At 35.3% G+C, this 20,258-nt stretch overlaps 1 protein-coding gene across 1 annotated transcript in view; it reads left to right on the top strand.

Annotated features, from left to right (window-relative positions):
* LOC149538023 (uncharacterized) overlaps nucleotides 1-20,258 on the top strand; it is a 98,113-nt gene that overhangs the window by 39,738 nt on the left and 38,117 nt on the right. The window contains exons 2-3 of the mRNA XM_089799421.1: nucleotides 7,510-7,637; nucleotides 13,531-13,643. Of these exons, the coding sequence (XP_089655547.1) occupies nucleotides 7,510-7,637; nucleotides 13,531-13,643 (241 nt within the window). The remainder of the gene's footprint in view (nucleotides 1-7,509; nucleotides 7,638-13,530; nucleotides 13,644-20,258) is intronic.

Here is a 20,258-nt window from a genome sequence, read left to right on the forward strand (position 1 = left end):
GTAAATGGATAATTGATCCAGATTATATAGAAGATCAAATGTTTGAAAGTATTTTTTTCATATTTAAAAAAAGTTTTTCTATGTCTTTTTATTTGGCCTTTTTGGAGGTCTTTTGCCCAAAACTTCAAGCCGAAACTTTCATCGGTCTCTAAAATTGGGCAGCCGTAGGCTTGCTGTTTTAGGGATTGAAATTAGATTTTTAGTTTTTCTTTCCAATGGTGTAAGCGGTTTCGAAATCCGAGCTCTAGGTCAAAAGTTATGACCCTGAAAAGTTGGGGTAATTAAACACCTAGTTTTGAATAGTTTTAGTTTAATTTTGTTGTTTTTATTATAGCCACATAAACATTTCAAATTCATGGCTATGGTGGCTGTTGATATTCCATCTTTGTATATATTCTTTCAATTTCAATTAATAAGATGGCTTTTGGTTTGCATACAACTCTTTCGAGTTTTGCAAGATTTTCTAAAACTTGAACATTGGTATTGTAGGTATTTTGATTCACCAGAAATCATGTTCGTAGCCCACTTCTTAAATTCAGATCAGTGGTATCAGAGCGGGAATGCTCCTGTATGCCAACTAACACAAGAACTTCCTATCAAAGATTAGGATTGACCACGAAAAATTTGTCGGAATACCTTCCTTTGCGGCGCACAAAACCAAAGATGTCGGATAATTTGGCAGACTTTGTGGAGAAGATGGTGGAAGAGGCTTTGGCTAGGCAACAAGAAGATATGATGAGTAAGTTTTCAGAAATTTTGAAGACCCAACAAGTGTCCAATTCAGTAGCACTGTTCCATGGGAACACCCCTTTTAAAGTACAGGGGAATTTTGATATCCCAAATTTTGAAGGAAAAGTTGCTGCTGATGTTGTTGATAATTAGTTATCCAAGTTAGAATGATACTTCTTTGTAAATAATTTTTCTGATGCGGAAAGAATAACATTTGCCCTCTTGAAAGCTGAAATCCATGTCAAACTAGCATGGGAAACAAAATTATTGAATAAGGAAAGCGAAGCCAGAGAAGAGTTGGAAATACTCTCTGATAATAAAACCACTCGGGGAGAATTTGTGGAATACATAAAAGAAGCATAGTTGCTTGAAGATATATATGAACATAAATATATAGAATGGCAGTTGCTTCGACAAAAGAGGGACCAATCTGTACAAGATTACACCAATACATTCCATGCACTCTCTGCAAAACTTGGTATAGAAGATTCAAAGAAGTAATGAATCATGAAATATCGTAGTGGGCTTCATAGATACATTCAAAATGAAATGGAATTCTTGAACATTGAAACATTGGCAACTGCTTACAAATTTGCTACAAAAATTGAACTCAAATAGAAAGGAAAAAGAGATTACTTTTCAAATAATAAGCCAAGGGGTGAAGGCAGTAATAAATTTGGAGGAAAACTAGTGGGGAAGGACCCTCCCTCAAATCCACCAAGAATACCTAGTGGGCTACTAAAAAGACAAACAGATATGGGCATGTGGTGTGAGATATATAAGAGTCCAACTCATAACACAAAGGAGTGTCGAAGAATTAAAAACTTGATGACAAAAATACGAGGAGATGATGCTGAGCCTAAATCCACACCAATAGAAACTCCTGACAATGATTTGGTGATAGAAGCAGACCCGTATGCCATAGTTGCAATAGAGAAAGTAGTTCCATGTGAAGATGAAGAGAGATTGTTCCATTCACAGATTTGGGTTGATGGAAAGCCTCTACATTTTATTGTTGATAGTGGTAGCCAAAAGAACTTAATTTCTATGGAAACAGCCAAGAGATTAAGTTTAAAGATGACAAGACACCCACAACCATACTCTATGGGATGGGTTAATGAAGGAAAAGACATTCAGGTAAATCAGTAGTGTCGCCTATCATACTCAATCAAACCATTCAAGGATGAAGTAATTTGTGATGTAGCACCTTTAGATGTATGTGATGTTTTGTTGGGGCAGCCATACATGTATGAAAGGCATGGGTGTATGAATCCACACCACGTAGTGTCACAATCAACCTTGGTGAAAAGAAATATCGAATCCCAGAGGTATACCCAACTCAAGTTGCTTCTTTAATTAGTGCTAAACAATGTAAACATTTAATTGCTCAAACTAGAACTTTTGTACCCATGATTCATTCTGAGAAAGAAAAATCAGTTGTCATTAACACACACACACTAAGGTGGCCACAATAGTAGACCAGCAAAAGGAGATGGATAAAATCTTGAAAGAATACCACAGTGTGTTTAAATCAGTAGCAAGGGTCCCAACACACTGTCAAGTCAAGCATTCTATTGATCTAGTTCCAGGAACACCATTACCACACGAGCCAATATATGGGAGGTCAGTTATGGAAAATGATGAAATTAAGAGATAGATTCAAAAATTGATTGAAAAGGGACATATCAGGCCAAATGCTTCACCTTGTGGCATCCCTATAGTTTTGGCAATAAAGAAAGATGGGACATGGAGACTTTGTATTGATTACAGGGCACTTAAAAAAATTACTATGAAAAACAGATATCCAATTCCTTGAATTGATGATTTTTTTGGATCAACTTAAGGGGGCTAAGTTCTTTACAAAAATTGACTTGAAATTTGGATATCACCAAGTACCAATTGATCCAGTGGATGTATGGAAAATTGCATTCAAGTCCAAGGAAGGTTTGTTTGAATGGTTGGTTATGCCTTTTGGCCTTACAAATGCTCCCACTACATTTATGAGGTTGATGAATGATGTGCTTAGACCATTCATTGAGTCTTTTGTAGTGGTTTATTTGGATGGTATCCTCATTTTTAGTAAAACTTGGTCTGAAAATTTGCAACATGTTGAACAAGTACTCTTGAGTTTGCAGAAACATAAACTCTATGCCAACATAGACAAGTGCTCTTTTGGTATGCAAAGCATCCAGTACTTAGGGTACATCATTGATCGTGAGGGTGTTCATGTGGACCCTACAAAGATACAAATAATCAGAGATTAGCCACCTCCTAAAAATTTCATAGAACTTCGCAATTTCTTGGGTCTAGCCAACTTCTATCGCAGATTTGTATTTGGTTTTTCACATTTATCAGGGCCTCTTAATTAGTCATTCTAAGGTGAAACACAAGCAAAATTTCGTTGGACAGAGGACAAACAAAAAACATTTGAGGAATTAAAACTTAGATTATGTTCAGCTCCAGTATTTGTCCTTCCAGATTTGCAAAAATCATTTGAAATAGAAATAGATGCATCGGATTATGCTCTTGGCGCTGTACTCATGCAACACGGGCATCCCATTGCATATCATAGTGAGACATTTTCTGAAACAGTTCGAAGGTACCCCACCTATGACAAGGAGTTGTATGCCATTGTTTAGGCCTATAAACAATGGAAGCACTATATTTTGGGAAAGAAAACTATGATACATACAAATCATAAATCTCTTCAATTCTTGCAAACACAAGGGAAGTTGCAAAATGATAGGCATCAGAGGTGGTCAGCTTATTTGCAACAATTTCACCCGAACATTCATCATAAAAAGGGCAGTACTAATAAAGTACAAGACTGTTTGAGTAGGCCTCCAATCGTAGGTTTGACAATGGTGTTGGATTCTTGTGGCCATCAAACAAAAACTTGGGCTCAACCATATGGTAATGATCTTGATTTTTGTAACATTTACGATGCAGTCTTAGAAGGGAAGCATGCTCCTGAATTTTATATATAGGATGGGTTACTTTGTCATATTGGTCACATATGTGTCCCTAGTGAAGAAAGATAGAAACTAATATGGGAAGCACACTATAGCCGGGTGGCAGGACATTTTGGTATTGGTAAGACTAGTGCAATTCTCCAAAAGTATTGCTATTGGCCAAAAATGAAACACGATATTATTTTATATATAAAATCTTGTGTTTCATGTGCAATTGCAAAGAGATTTTATGCCATTATTTCCATCACAACCACAAGAATTATTTGAGCATTGGGGGCTGAACTTTGTAGGGCCCTTGCTTGTTAGCAGTAATCAAAAATGCAGATACATAGTAGTGGCAACCAAATATCTTACAAAATGGGCGGAGGTGCAGGCACTTTTCAACAACACAACTCTCAGTATAGCCAAGTTTCTTTATGAGCAGGTAGTTACTAGATTTGTTATACCACTACAATTGGCAAGTGACATAGGGGTGCACTTTGTAAACCACAAAATCAGAACCATGACAAGTGAGTACAAAATATTTCATTCTTTTTCTAGTCCCTACTATCCAAGGGCAAATGGTCAAGCAAAATCCACAAATAAAATATTGATAACAATGTTGTTCAAAACTTGTGGAGTGGAAAAGGAGATAGGGAGGAAAGACTCCCAGCAGTGGTATGGGCATACAAGACTACCTCCTACATGACCACTATGTGGTAAACCCCCTTCCCCCTGATGTACAACCAAGAAGCAGAAGTGCCAATGGAATGTACAGTACCAAGTCTATGAATAGCAGTTCAACAAAGACTGGAAAGAAGAGAGTTTAAGGGAAAGGCCCAACGCCTTGCTTAAACTAGATGAAAGAAGAATGCTAGCTCAATGGGCAACTGAAGTGGCACAAAGGAGGCAGAAATTTTGGCATGATAGACATTTGAAAAGAATGAACTTCAGACATGGAAAGTTGGTACTCAAGTATAATGGAAAAAATGAGATAAAACCGGGTAGGTTTAAAATACGATGGTTGGGGCCATACACGGTTCTGGAAGTTAAGGATAACAGAGCATTAAGGTTATCTACCTTAGATAATACACCCTTAAAAGACCAAGTGAATGGATCAAAATTAAAGCCTTATAAAGAAAGGAAAGAGCCCCTATCTATTCAGTTGCTAGAAATACAAGGTGAGAAAGGTAACACAATGGAACCAAGAAAGGTTGAAAAAGAATATTCCCTATATATAGGAGGAAAAAATAATAAGGTAATTAAGAAGGAAAGAAAAGATGAAAGCCACTTCAACACTATAAAAAGACTACTAAGGCCTGAACCATGTCAAAGACACTTTGTATGACAAACACATAACAGAAGGGGAAATGGTTGTATATATGTGGTAGTAGATAGATTTTCTAAGACGGCTATCATGATGGCCTGTAAAAAAATGATTTCAGTAGAGGAGACTGCCAAGCTATTTTTTGAACATGTTTGGGTTAACTTTGGGCTGCCAAGAAGCATTATTTTGGACAGGCATAGCAGATTCCTTAACAATTTTTGGTCTTCATTATGGGCTAGAATGGACACGAAGTTGACAAAGTCTACAACATTCCATCCTCAAATAGATGGCCAAACATAGGTAGTCAATAGAATGATTATCCATATCCTTCGAATGTACCACTCCAAACACCCACGTACATGGGATGAGAGCTTGCCTTATGTGCAACATAGCTACAACTGTGCACTCCACACTACTATAGGACATAGTCCATTTGAGTGTTGTCTTGGGTATCAACCATTGGCACCTATAGATGTAGTGCTACCCATCTTGCAATCTAGTCAGCCACTAAATATTGTAAAGGAGGCAGATAAAGCAAACAATTTTATTGAAAAGATCAAACAGTTACAACAACAAGGTCATGATATTTTAGAGCAGAGCAATAAGAAGTATAAGGAAAGACATGATCAACATAGAACTCCCCATCATTTCCAAACTAGTGACAAGGTATGGCTACACCTTCAGAAGGAGTGCCTCCAAGGACCTTATAGAAAGCTTCGTCCTATTCGGTATGGACCATATACCATTAAGAAATAGGTTGGTGAGAATGCTTTTGAACTTGATATACCATAGTTTTTGGGATTACATCTAGTTTTTAATGTGGAACTGTTGCGACCCTATTTTCTTCCATTATTGGACATCTCTCAAGCTGCTGAACATATTCATGCTATAGAATTGAATCTATCCACTACTACTCCATTATAGTGTGATCATGTCACTGAAGTCATGCTGAAATCTTTGAGAAATCGGAAAATTCCACTATATAGGGTGGTTCGAGCTGGTCAATTCCCTCATCAAGGCAAATGGTTAACCAAGGAACAGATTGGAGCACAATTCCCTCATCTATTGCAGAAGGTTGATGCAATGGGGCCCATTGCCTCTTAAGGGGGGAGGAATGATCTAGATTATATAGAAGATCAAATGTTTGAAAGTATTTTTTTCATATTTTTAAAAAGTTTTTTTGTCTTTTTATTTGGCCTTTTCGGAGGTCTTCTACTCAAAATTTCAAGCTGAAACTTTCATCGGTCCCTAAAACTGGGCAGCCATAGGCTCGCTGTTTTAGGTTTAGGGACTGAAATTAGATTTTTAGTTCTTCTTTCCAACGGTGTAAGCGGTTTCGAAATCCGAGCTCTAGGTCAAAAGTTATGACCCTGACAAGTTGGGGTAACTAAACATTTAGTTTTGAATAGTTTTAGTTTAATTTTGTTGTTTTTATTATAGCCACATAAACATTTCAAATTCATACTTAGTTTTGAATAGTTTTAGTTTAATTTTGTTGTTTTTATTATAGCCACATAAACATTTCAAATTCATGGCTATGGTGGCTGTTGATATTCCATCTTTGTATATATTCTTTCAATTTCAATTAATAAGATGGCTTTTAATTTGCATACAACTCTTTCGAGTTTTGCAAGATTCAGAACTTGAACATTGGTATCGCAGGTATTTTGATTCACCAGATTTCGTGTTTGCAGCCCACTTCTTAAATTCAGATCAATAATGTATCAAATCTTAAGTAGACATAATGCTAATAGATTTATTAACTTAAGTGGTAAGGATAAAATGTTAGAAAGGAAATTAATTAATATTGTTTAAGGGAACTTGATAGGACCTTACATCTATGATTAAGTGAACTTAGTAAGAAAAAGACGTTTAAAAAAAAATTACTCACCAAACTTGGTAACATTTAGACTTATCCTTTCGTGTTCACTGGCAGGGCATTACAATAGTGCTGCCATAAATGACAACATTCATGCCTTCATAACTGTCTACTTGCCAACACTTTTGCCATATTTTAGTTCAATTCAAATTTTTGGGCTGCCGGGCCTTATGAGTTTGTGTTTTCAAACTATGAAATAGATATGCAAATTAAGGTTGAGACTGAAAGTGCAATAGACATTCTAATCTCATTAATATTCTATGTCAGTTGCTCCATGTAGTTACAGCACTTGGCCTTAGCAAAGTTTTTGACTTATATAAAAAATGCTCTTTCAACAAGGCAGTTTATCTTTAGGCTTGCCCATGGATCATTATCATGACAATGCTCCACATCATCACGAAACCATGGTCTGGTGGAGAAAATAATTCTGATTGTTGATTTGGTTAAACTTGATTATTTATGATCATTATAATAAAATGGGACTTGACGTAAGAAATCTCATGGTTGGATACATTATAAAAAAACATAATTTTAGTAATAGTAATTCAAACATCGGTAATGTGATAAATTGAACTGTAGTGTGTCATTCTGTCACATGTGAATGTAGTTTTTTTTCTCTGCAGGCGTGTTGCTATTTTAGCAGGGGGTGATATATTGGGACTACTGTTATTTTCTGCAATTGGAAGGATAAATCATGGTATGCCCATTTTAGACTGGGAAACACTTCACACAGCTGATCCCTTTGTTGCAGGTAATTGCTTTTATCCATTCTGAAATGACAGGCTTTTATCTTAAGCATAATTGTTTTAATCATGGTTTTTAGTTGAATTTCCAAAAACTTTTAGGAAATCAACTTGTAGCAATTTTGTGGGTCATATGGGGCATTGAAAAGATCTATTTTGGAAAAGTCTTTTGCAACCATCCATGACAATAGTGTATGTTCAACTAACTGCAGGAAAATTATTATCCAATAATGTTTATAAAAGCTTTGGCTGCTATTGTTACAGAGTGGTTCTTCCTCAGTGTGAAACACAAACCTTGACAGCAAGAATATCATATGATGTGAATGTACACACACAACCATATAGAGCATCAATTATTTGTTCAACATTGGTAGCTAAGAATCATATGTCTCCGGGGATACGCTTGATGGCTATCTAGGACTTCTAGTTCTCGTAGAGTGCTTTTCAATTATCAGTACAAGAGATATATGGGACACTTTGCTTGGGCACAACCTGAAATGACATTGCTATCCATGAGTTTTCCCTTTCACTACATAGCACTTCGTGCACCAACATTTACAGAGCTTCCTTTGGCACAAATCATTGACTAGTTTGGGAACTGTGCAAAGAAAGTTGACTAAAGATAGTCAAGGGTTAGCGTAAACCAGTATAGGTTGATTTCAATCATACCTACCTAAATTGTCAGGTTTTAAAATGTGCCATTAGAAACATAGACATAGCCAGAGGAAAAACAACAATCAAAATCCAATGTAGACATTAACATCACAATGTAGATGCATAAACAAGGATAGTAAGTACTACTTGTCTCCTCATTGCAGGTATAATCATTATCTGAACCTAGTGGCCTCGTGCCATTGCTATTGATGTTGATAGAAATTTATTACATTCACACAAAATTGACATGCCCATTCATCACTTTTGGAGTATAATTTATAGAGACACATTGTAGCATATGAAATTTGGATTTAATGCTAATATGATGGCAAGTAAAATAATGGTTCATGAAATCAAACAGCTTTTCTTGTCCCTCGGTTGGATTTCATTCATTCAATCATTTTATAACCATTATTGTAAGGATGTAGCTTGAATTATCATAAGGATTTCAGCAGAATGCAGAAGTAAAAAAGATTCAGCTAGCTATCAAACATGGAAAGATGTACGAAATACATTTCCCTATATGGGAGTCAAACATAATTCTTCACACATGCATAGACTGACATGTATACTCAAGAGCACAGAGGGAGGGGGAGGCAGCTTTTAATATATCCCTGATACCTTGCATATGGTATGGTCTTTCCATTATCTATTATGATTTGATGCTAAATTTTCAAATAATCTGGTAGTTAGAAGTTATACCTGTTATATCCATTAGCAGATCATAATCAGACATGCTATATGAAAGGGATGATTTACTTGGTATCTCAGGTGACCTACAATGGGGGCATGTCATTCCACTTTGTCACTATCCCATTCAGCAATGTTAATTCTCCTTTTAGAATGTATTAAACAATCTGTATAATAGTACCCTTCACTTCTATAATTGTTTTCCTCCCAATTTGATTATTCAGATCATAAATATAGGAAAAGCTCCATTTTTTTTGGCAAAGCATGTTTTGTATCCATCAACAATGTGATACACTTTCTTAAAGTCTAAAATCAGGGGGCATAAGTTATAACTCATCCTACCCTAGCATGGCCTCCATTGATTAAGCAGAAGGCCAACTGCTATTGATTAATGTTTGCAATCCCTAGTTTGCACTCTTTGCCTCTTGAGCACATCAAAAAAAAGAAGGAAATTAAACTCCCAAATACCTAGCCACAAAGCTTCCCTAATATTCCATGATAAACAGTTAATTGTGGACAACTGCTATTAAGTTCCTGCTTGAGGATTAAAGATGCATTGTTCACTGTGATGTTTAAGGGATTTAGTGATTCTTAATCTTGTTAGACTCCTCCTGAATTTTTCTAATTTTAAGGTATACAGAAATCAACCCAGAAAATGCTAACAGCATGAATAGTTTATTTATTTCTTGACATCACACACTAACAAAGAGAAAATACAAATACACTATTACTCATTGGAGTGCCTAGCACACAGATCTGAGTTCTAGAATGTCTTTTGGCACCCTCCAAATGATAGCAAATCGTCCTGCCAGTTCTGGACATCCTGTGCTGTATCCATGGGTTAAGCTTATGAGGGTTTCCAATCCAAAGTTCGCAACAAAACTAAACATGAGGGGGAGGTCCTCAATTTTCGGGTTGTTGCAGCAGTATTCCTTTCTCCTATAGCTGAAGAAAAGTTTTATTTTATTTTATTTTATTTTTATTTTTTGTGTCAATGTCAAAAGATTTGCTCCTTCTGCCCTATGTGCTTCAAATTCCAGATTGCTTGGGAATCAATTCCATGATGGGTGGTTGCAGTGTTACGGGACTCTGCGAGTCCGAGACAGAGACAGCCTTTCCGAGGCAAATGGCCTTTGGACTCGGACTTGGCTGAGTCCTGGCAAAGTCCACGTGGACTCGTCGAGTCCAGAGACTCGCCGAGTCCCAACCTCAGGACTCTCATTGGCGGCTGAGGCCAAAAAGTGAAAAAAAAATTAAAATAAAGAGTTAAGTTGCCTTTTTTCAGTTTGTATAACATCTATTTGACCTAAAAAGGTCATTCCACCCTTTGCTAATGCTTGTGATAGAGAGGAAAGAGTTAGAGAATAGTATTGGGGTTTTGGGAGAGAAATTAGCAAACCGGTTGGCTCTCCCATATCGATTGCTGATGGTTTGTGCAACTTTGTAGCTTGCTCTTAAGCATTGACATGAGCTTAAGGAAGTATTTGGAGGAGGCTTCTACAAACTTACTTGCATTTCCATTGTTTGTGCAAATTTGAAGAGGTAAGCAACAAGTTGCATTTCTTTGTGTTGTTTTGTAAATTGTTTTACATTCATATTTTTTACTTTCCATTTGGTTTACATTTTTTTAAGTCTCAACTTCTAGTATCTACTATTTAAATTTATTCTAATTTATCTTGATGACAAATTTGGTAAGAAGGCCCTAAAGTTTAAAAATCTGATTTGATGCTAACATTTTTCTATTTATAATATATTCATATTGCACATTGACATCATGCCTTAGGGTGAGCCTTGTGGAAGTGGAACTAGGGTTGTATGAACCTTGATGCAGATCCAGTTGCAATAGCAAGGGATAGGGCTTGGAATAATGCCATCTCGGGCCACAAAAAGTGAGCTGTTACATGTTGGCATTGCGGTGTAATATATTATGGGGGAGGCATAAATAGATTGAAGTATCACCTAGCACATATACTTGGGTGTGATGCTAAAAAATGCAAAGAAGTACCCCAGGATATTATGCGAGACATGCAAGCTCTTCTGGAAGAAAAAATGGAGAAAAAAGAATTGAAAAAGAAGCAGCAAGAAGAAATGACACAACTAGCCCAACATAGATCTTCGAGTTTTCGCTCTCCATTATCCCCTACTCTACCTACTGCTGCTACTGCTTCTATAAGTGTGACCTTTGGGCCTCGCATTCATAAGCAAAGATCAACACTTGATTCCATCTTTGTTCCATGCACGGCTCCAAGTGCACAACCATCGTTTGAGAGCATGGGTTGGAACATGGAGAAGCATGATAATGCAAAACTGACACTTTGAGACTTCTTCATGTACAACATTTCATTCAATGCAGCAAGGTACTTATTTATTTAAATTTTAATTTGTGTCTTACTTTTCTTGCTTTTAAGTTTCAAGAGACAATAATATGCTTATTTTGTTTATTTTGATTTGTTTTCAAATTCAATAGTGATAATATAATATACTAATTTGTTTAACTTTAAATTTTATTTAATTTGTTTTAGGTCCCCTTATTGGCAAATTGCAATCAATGTTGTTACTGTTTGTGGTCAACGAGCTAGGAGGCCCTATATTGACCCAAAGGGTGGCTGATGTGGAAGGTGCAATCAAGGAGCAGCGTGAGTTGTGGATGATGAAAGGTTGCACCATCATGACTGATGGTTGGACTGATAGGAGTAGAACACTCCTCAACTTTCTTGTCTCCTCATCAAGTAATTGTAGACATTAAAAATTTAGAAGTAGAACTTGTACTTAAGTGATTAAGTTTATAAATTATGAATTTATAATTGATCATTGATCATTATACTAATTTGTTTCTTCTTCTTCAGGTGCCATGATTTTTTTGAAATCAATTGATGCCTCAGGAAAAACAAAGAATGCTAAATATCTTTGTGAGGTAATGGATGAAGTGATAAAAGACGTGAGTGAGGAGAATGTGGTGCAAATAGTTACAGATAATGCAAAAAATTATGTTGTTGCAGGAAAACTTCTTATGGAGAGACACCCTCACTTATTTTAGACCCCTTGTGTTGCTCACTGCATCGACCTCATGTTAGAGGATTTTGGTAAATTCCCTTGGATAAAAACAATTATAGACCAAGGAAGGAGTGTATGTAAATTCATATGTAATCATACATGGGTCCTTAGCCTCATGAGGAAATACATTGACCAAAAGGAGTTGTCTCGTCCAGGAGTTACTAGATTTGCAACCAATTTTCTCACATTGCAATCTTTGCTTGATTCAAAGGGAGGTTTGAGATGCATGTTTGTAAGTGAGGAGTGGATTGCATCATCATATGCAAAGACCACTGTAAGGATTGATATAACTGATCGCATTTTTGATGAGGCTTCCTTTTGGACATTGATCGCTAATATTGTGAAGGTAATTTTCCTTTTTGTTCTCATTTCAACTTTTTTGTTTATGAAATTATGTTATAAATTATTGTTCATTTTTTAAAGAAAAACTTAAAGTTGATTGTTTCTCTTCCAACTTTCATAATGATTGCAATTCATAAAGCCGCTTGTTGTTCTCCTACGAATTGCTGATGGAGAGAAGCCCTCAATGGGCTACATTTATGAGGGCATGGATAGGGTGAAAGAGGCCATTCTCCCTTTTTTTTAAGGTAATCAAGATAGGTATGGGCTTATATGGGATGTCATTGATAGACGTTGGCACAATCTACTTCAAATGCCTATACATGCAGCGACCTACTTCCGTAATCCAGCATACCAATTCAGCCCACATTTTAAGGTTGATGATGAGGTGTGGAGTAGCCTCTATGATGTTGTATAGAGAATGTCACCTGATTCAAGAGTTGGAACATTTGTAGTCCGTGAGATTTAGTTGTTTACGAAAGCGCAAGGGTACTTATTTGCACGGGAGTTGTGCAAGAAAAATAGGATAATGAAGATTGCTATATGATTATTTGAATAAGTGGAGAGGTGGAGATTGAAAACTGAAGTCAAGAACAATTGAAATTTAATTAGAGAGGTGTCGGTTGACGAATAATCCCCTCTTGGCTTTTGGGAGAAATTTTTGTTGTTATATTCACTATGTTTGTTTTGGGCCAGCTCATTGCCATTTTTTAAAATTTAAACAGCTTTTCAATAAATGGCTAGTTTTGGGGTAGGGTCCACCTGACATCATGCATGGAATGGAATTATTTTTAGTAGGAGCTCTGATTTGCAATCCTAATACATCTGTTATCTTGATGATAGACTATGGTGTGTAATTGGAAACATCAGTGGTTGTCAACAACTTGTATGCAGTTTTTATCAAGAGTTTTTTTCACTTTTCAGAAAGATTGAAATTATTAATTGAGATTGTAAAACCTTTTAAGATGTTTCATGTTATTTTAAAGGTTACTGTTGGAAAATATATGCACATGCAGATGTTACGCTACTTTTTTCACCATTAGATTCAAATTTTCAATATACAACTTATGTTGTAGCTCAGCTCTCTGGTTGTTCAGGCAATGGACCGTTCCTTGTAATTGTATTTATTAAATAATGCAATGCAACCTGATGGATGTGCTACAGGATGGCTTCTTAGTGCATACTTCCTTGGTGGCTTTGAGTCTGAAGGCTTGGGAATGAGTGGTGCACTAAAAGCTGCAGTTGCAGCAATCAAATCCTGGGCTATTGGTATTCCGGTAAGTGAAATTTGAGTTCAAAAAATTCTCAACTGGTTAGAGCCTAAAATAAGCCCTAATATAGGGATGAAGTTCAGAAGTTAAAATGATTTCTATAGAAGATAATTTTCATACTTTGTAGAGCTTTTGTTGTAATCTCAAAGAACATAAATCAGAAAATGTCATGCTATATGATGCAGATGACCCCTGTAGCTGCAAATTACTTGCTTTAAAACTGATACAGATAGGCCTCTGCTCCTGCAGTAAATTTCAACAGAATGCTCTGTTCCTGTGATTCATGCCCACGGCTACAACAGTACTAAAACAAGAGAAATTAGTGAGGAAGAATCATGTTCTGGTACACCAAAAACACGATAACAGCAATGCTCTTTTCTATTCATGATATAATAGCTACAGAAAATGAACAGACAATTTAACAACCGAAGATAGTCACACAGCACAGTTCAACTAATGCTTCCTGGACATATATAGACACCTAAAATTGATCACCTTTGGTCAATTTACCCTTCTTTCATCCAATTCCCCATCATTTGTATTAATTAAATAATATTCTATTATCTAATCAACATTTATCCATTTTCCTCTAATTTTCCCTATGTCCTATCCTAAGATAAACGATTACCTTATTTATTTATCTCGATCCTTATTCCCCTTTCTCTAAATCAATTAAATAAATAAATGTATTAATTTTATCTATCCTCTCACATGTCACTTCCTCCCACATTCCCACTAGTCTCCCAATCATAATCCTAATCTCCACCTAATCCCCTTCCTAAGCTTAATCCTTGACTAAGTTTGGTCAACTCTCCCATCACTTAAAGCACAGGGGCTTGTCCCTTCAAGTACCCAAAAGGAGTTTTTGATTCCTTTTATTTACAAATCATCCTCCACTATTGATCCTCATCTCAACTATCAATCTCTTTTCATCACATGGACTATATATCAAACTTTTATCCATTTTTATCTCTAAGTCACTAATTTTGCATTTAAGCACTGGTATGCTTCTGAAATTGTGAGCACACATCCAAATCAACTATCATGGGAAAATTTTCTCTCATTGAGAATATCGGCATACTCCATTCTTGATTGATTTTCTGTTGGTTTGATCTGCTTTTTCCCTACCTTGATATGTTGTTTGTTTTTGCTTTTGGGCTGATTTCTTAGTTATTTCAGTCTATTTTGAAAGCATATTTCCTTGTGCATAGCATCCAAGTAGATTATTTCACAGACCACTTTGTCACACCAAATCCTGTCTCCTTGAAAACCAAAATTGTGAATCTAAAAAGCCCAAACAAACAAAAGCTCACTACAATGACCACTAATGAGGCTTACAACCAAGAAGTACTACAATAGCTCAGCAAAAGGAACAGATGGGTAGTAGGAGGCCTGTCATAGAAGGGAAAATACATCAGTAGAGCAATTCATGTCCATATTTGTATTGAATTTGTTTTCCTTTGGTTTTAGGATTTTTACAATTTAAATGTTACATGATTTTCCATTTATCTACTTGCAATTTTGCATACAGATTTCACATATTCCATTTCCTATTTCTATTTTCATTGTTTTCTTTGTACCTTCATTTTTTTTTAGATAATTACAATTTATTCCAATCAAAGTGGGAAATTCAAACCATCTCTCAATTATTTCATGATTATATGCTTTTTATAGTTAATATTGAGATAACTCAAAATGGTAACTTGTCCATCAATTAATGCTTCCGCCTAAGCAATACCAATAACTTGATCACAATTTTATGATGGATAATTGGCAGCAACTCCTTATTTAAAACAATAATCAGCATCCTGAAGAACAGCATGGACAGCTATTATGCAATTAAGACTAAGCAATTATTGTAAGGTAACAATCATGAAGGATTAATTACGAATAAAGTTGAATTAAGGCAGTGACCTTGAGGATTTAAGACTTAGTTAAAAACAGCAATTGAAATAAGTCGAGAGGCATGTGGAAGAGACACCATTCTTTGAAAAGTAAGGGTAACCCCCTAAGGGACACCAATAGATAGAAGGATAATTAAGATGAAGAAAGACATTATTGAACTATTGAAAAGAACAATGGATCCAATAAAAGATTCATCAAATAAAATAGAAATTATTTTTAATGCACACTGACCCCCTCCTAAGAAAGAAACCATATACATAAAATCATCAAATAGAACAAAGAACAGCATTCAAAGCAAGAGGACAATTTCCTGCTAGAGTTTGTGGCTGCAAATGACATTTTTCATACCTGCAGTGGCTTCTTCAATATTCAAGTTCTATGTGTGCAATGCCTATTCTCAGTGATGCCATAGAAAGTCCTTTTTAGGTGTAGTCATGGTGTAACGCTCCGCTCAGGAACCCAAAAGAAATAAACCTAATATGATACAAATTTTACTGAACTATTTAAAAAACAATTTAAACAACTGATAAGTAGGAGATAATTTCCACAGCAAGTCAAATTGTGATGTGAATATCAGGATTTAACTGTGTGATTTTGAGTCAAACTTGATGACCCGTGTTTCATGAGTAGTGATTCAACATCAATCCATCTCTCATGAGAATAAATGGAACATTTAGCACTCATTGGATCTAGGTGATGCTCACAAGGGTGAAGCACCGGGACTTCCCGGGAGGTCACCCATCCCAGTACTACTCCAGCCTGAGCGCGCTTAACCACAGAGTTTCCTCCATAGTTAAACCCAATGCTTGCAACCTCATTTGCAAAACCTTCACCAAGTGTTGTGCCTTATGAACCATTCATTAGAAAGCCCCTTAAGCTCATCAATTGATGGGTGACCTCCCGGGAAGTCCCGGTGCTTCACCCTTGTGAGCATCACCTAGATCCAATGAGTGCTAAATGTTCCATTTATTCTCATGAGAGATGGATTGATGTTGAATCACTACTCATGAAACACGGGTCATCGAGTTTGACTCAAAATCACACAGTTAAATCTTGATATTCACATCACAATTATCTCCTACTTATCAATTGATGAGCTTAAGGGGCTTTCTAATGAATGGTTCATAAGGCACAACACTTGGTGAAGGTTTTGCAAATGGGGTTGCAAGCTTTGGGTTTAACTATAGAGGAAACTCTGTGGTTAAGCGCGCTCAGGCTGGAGTAGTACTGGGATGGGTGACCTCCCAGGAAGTCCCAGTGCTTCACCCTTGTGAGCATCACCTAGATCCAATGAGTGCTAAATGTTCCATTTATTCTCATGAGAGATGGATTGATGTTGAATCACTACTCATGAAACACGGGTCATCGAGTTTGACTCAAAATCACACAGTTAAATCCTGATATTCACATCACAATTTAAACAACATCAAAGTAACAATACAGAAGCAATATACATATACACATTGTTTACACATAAGCAATACAAATACAAATTTCATTCCTCAAGGGTTCCTTCACATTGAGTCACTTTTAAGAAGTTTTATTAATAGTTTAAGTCTTAAGTACAATGTCTACAATTATAATGAATGGCATATACATAATCTCATAAGACCATACATACGAATAACATACAAATAGATAACACCATCCACTGCACATGTCATAGGGTTTGCAATAATACATACAAGTACATCAATATACATTACAACATCTCATAGGATCTCAAGATACATGATACATAGATACATCAAATGAGTAGAAGTCTCCAAGAAAATAACAAGATTGATATAGGTACAACTGCATCCATGAACATCCAATAACTGCCAATTTATGGGGGAAACCAATGGTAAGAAGTCACTACCTTTCGTCTGCGTGGTCACCTAATCAGGCTCCCACTCCCATCGTGTAGGGAAGGGAGAGATAATGAACAATCCACACACAGATAATCAAATCATAAATCAATTCTAGGAAAGGAATCCTGAAAGCCAACTCTACCTCAAGGATACACAAACTATTGATAAAGAAAGATAACCAAAAGTCAAACAAGATGCTCAACCCAATCATACATCACATACCAAGTCAACATCAAACACCAAGTATAAATCAAGTATCGAAAACAAAGAGATATACATTGAAAGAATAACCATTTCCAACACCAAGTGCCAAATGTCAAAATCACAATAACCGTTAGATAACCAACTGTCATCAATGAAAGCAAGCACCAACAATAAATAACATCTGACAATAAAACACCATCAAATGTAACATCCAACAAGTACACCACCAGAGGAAAATATAAAAATAATGAAAGAGACTCAAGCTACTAGGGCGTGTCATCACATAGTCAAACTACTTGAATTACCCGAGATTGATCTCTTAAGACCCCGAACCCTCAAGCGTTGAGTTACCCTGGATTGATCACTATGGACCCTGGACCGTAAATGTGACACATGCGGGACTAGAATACAGTCTCATGAAAATGGGGAAACTAGTCATACCTCTTACTAAGTATCATCCCACCACCATCCTTAGTTTGTACAAACACTCAAGGCATGGGCAGGGCAATATCTCTATTTATCTTTTTAATGTGTTTCCCAAATATTAATTCCTAGATTATCACTTGTTACACAACTTACATTAGGTTACTCTGACACTAAACACTTTGGGCTCGAGAACCCTATTGGAAGCCACTCCTATAGACATGTACCTAGACAACCTCTCCTAAATTACAAACCACAATTGTGTCCAATTCCACAAAACAATAATAATCAAATTTGGTTCCTTGACAGGAAACCTGAAATATACATTGGTTCTCAAGACTCAAGTCATCATAAGTGCTCATCAAAGTAAATCTCATAAATATAAATCTCAATTTGAATCATAAAAGATACATCATGACATCCTGTCAAATAATCATCATAAAACAAATCTTAAAAAGAAGTCTCTGGTGCACCTCCTAGTTTGACCAACTATACAAGTCACATAAAACCATCACAAAATAAATATCATGTGACACTAAACAAATCATAAAGAAACACATAGTTTTCAGCTATATTGTTTAATTTTATGATTTTTTATGTTCAGATTGAGGCATATGGATTTTTTAGCAATAAAGTAAGAATATACATATTTACATAAATTGTTAGGCTAATATACTTATTAAAATGAATAAGTATTTAAATGTCAAGTCTCTTTGTGCATATAAAATATCATGCAATATTATCATGTTTATTATCTAAAATTATAAATGTATATTGTTAGGTTAAATATTAATATAATCTCATTTAAAAAAATATTAATTTGACTTCCATTTAAGTTTAATATTAATATTTACTTTTCCTTTAATTCATAATGCAACTAGAGATAATTAAAACTTAAAATTATAATTATAATTAAATTATTTATAATTTTTTTCATAATATTAAATATTCATAACTAGATGATTATATAGTTAACTCCACTATAACTCTTTTTAAAATATAATTAAATCACAAGTATATATTTATTAACTTGTAACTTCACTTGCATTAATAAATATATAATAAGTTATGTCCCACTAAGAGTTTTAAAAAAAAAAACATTAATATTAGAAATCCACTTATAAGAAAATAAGTAGTATTTATTTATTTAATTTTCAAAATAAATGAATAATATTTTTAAATATTTTTTCAAATTTCTAAAATGAATAATTAGTAATTTTTTTTATATAAAATATATATCCAAAAATTAAATTTTTATAAAATAAAAATAAAAATGCACTTAGTATTTTTACATATCTTTGATCTCTCAAATCTTGTAAGCATAATATACTTAGTTTTCTATCTTTAGTATATTTGTTTTCACATGCATTTATAAGTTTAGTTACAACATGTTTTCCTCTCAATTTATCTTTTGCTTTTTCAATAAATTTTGTAATTAAATTATTTTAGAGATAAGAAGAACATTTATCTTTATTTAGAAAATTCATGATAATCAAATGACTCTAATGAAAAATTTAAAGTTGAAACTGTTGGAATATTTAATGCAGTTGGTCGTTTCTCCCTGGAGCCAAACGCTCACCTACCACTTGACGACCAGCAGAACAGACAGAAAACATAAATTTGGTAGGTGAAATTTTGAATTTGAACGTTGAGAGGGAAAAGAAGGAATGTGACAAAAGGAATGATTATTCATTCATTCTGAAGAGAGTTTGCAGATCAAGTAGATCAGAGAGAAGTTGCAGAGCTGAGTAGAGAAGGAAGGAGGAAAGAAGTTTGTCCCTGTAGTTGCACGTGCTTCCCCTGTTCACTCTGTAAGTTTGTCATTGTTAGATTTGTCTTGTTGAAGCAATGATTGCTCCAAGCACCATTGTATGCAACCATTAGAGTTGCAGGTTTAAAGTTTATTGAAGTTTGAAGTTTTACCAGTTTAGGGTTGTTTTAGGGTTTTCTGGTTGAAGCCGAATGCTCCCAGATTTTGTAATAGGTTAATGAAAGATTGAATAGAAAGCAAGCAACATACTTAATCTATTGTTCTTCATCTTCTATTCATTGCATTTGACAAGTTTGGTTGAAAGGTTAAAGCTTTGGCGTTCTGGTTTTAATGGTGAAAGCATTCACATTGAAATATTTCTTAAATTATAATTTTTAAATTTGAAACATAACACTCGGCATCCTCTTTCTCAGTTGGAGCCGAGCTCACTCGGCATCCATTGGTGCCGAGCATTTCCTGTGTGTG

This window comes from Cupressus sempervirens, chromosome 9 (genome assembly GCF_028749045.1).
Source record: "Cupressus sempervirens isolate cs-2001-9-10 chromosome 9, ASM2874904v1, whole genome shotgun sequence".
Lineage (NCBI taxonomy): Eukaryota > Viridiplantae > Streptophyta > Pinopsida > Cupressales > Cupressaceae > Cupressus > Cupressus sempervirens.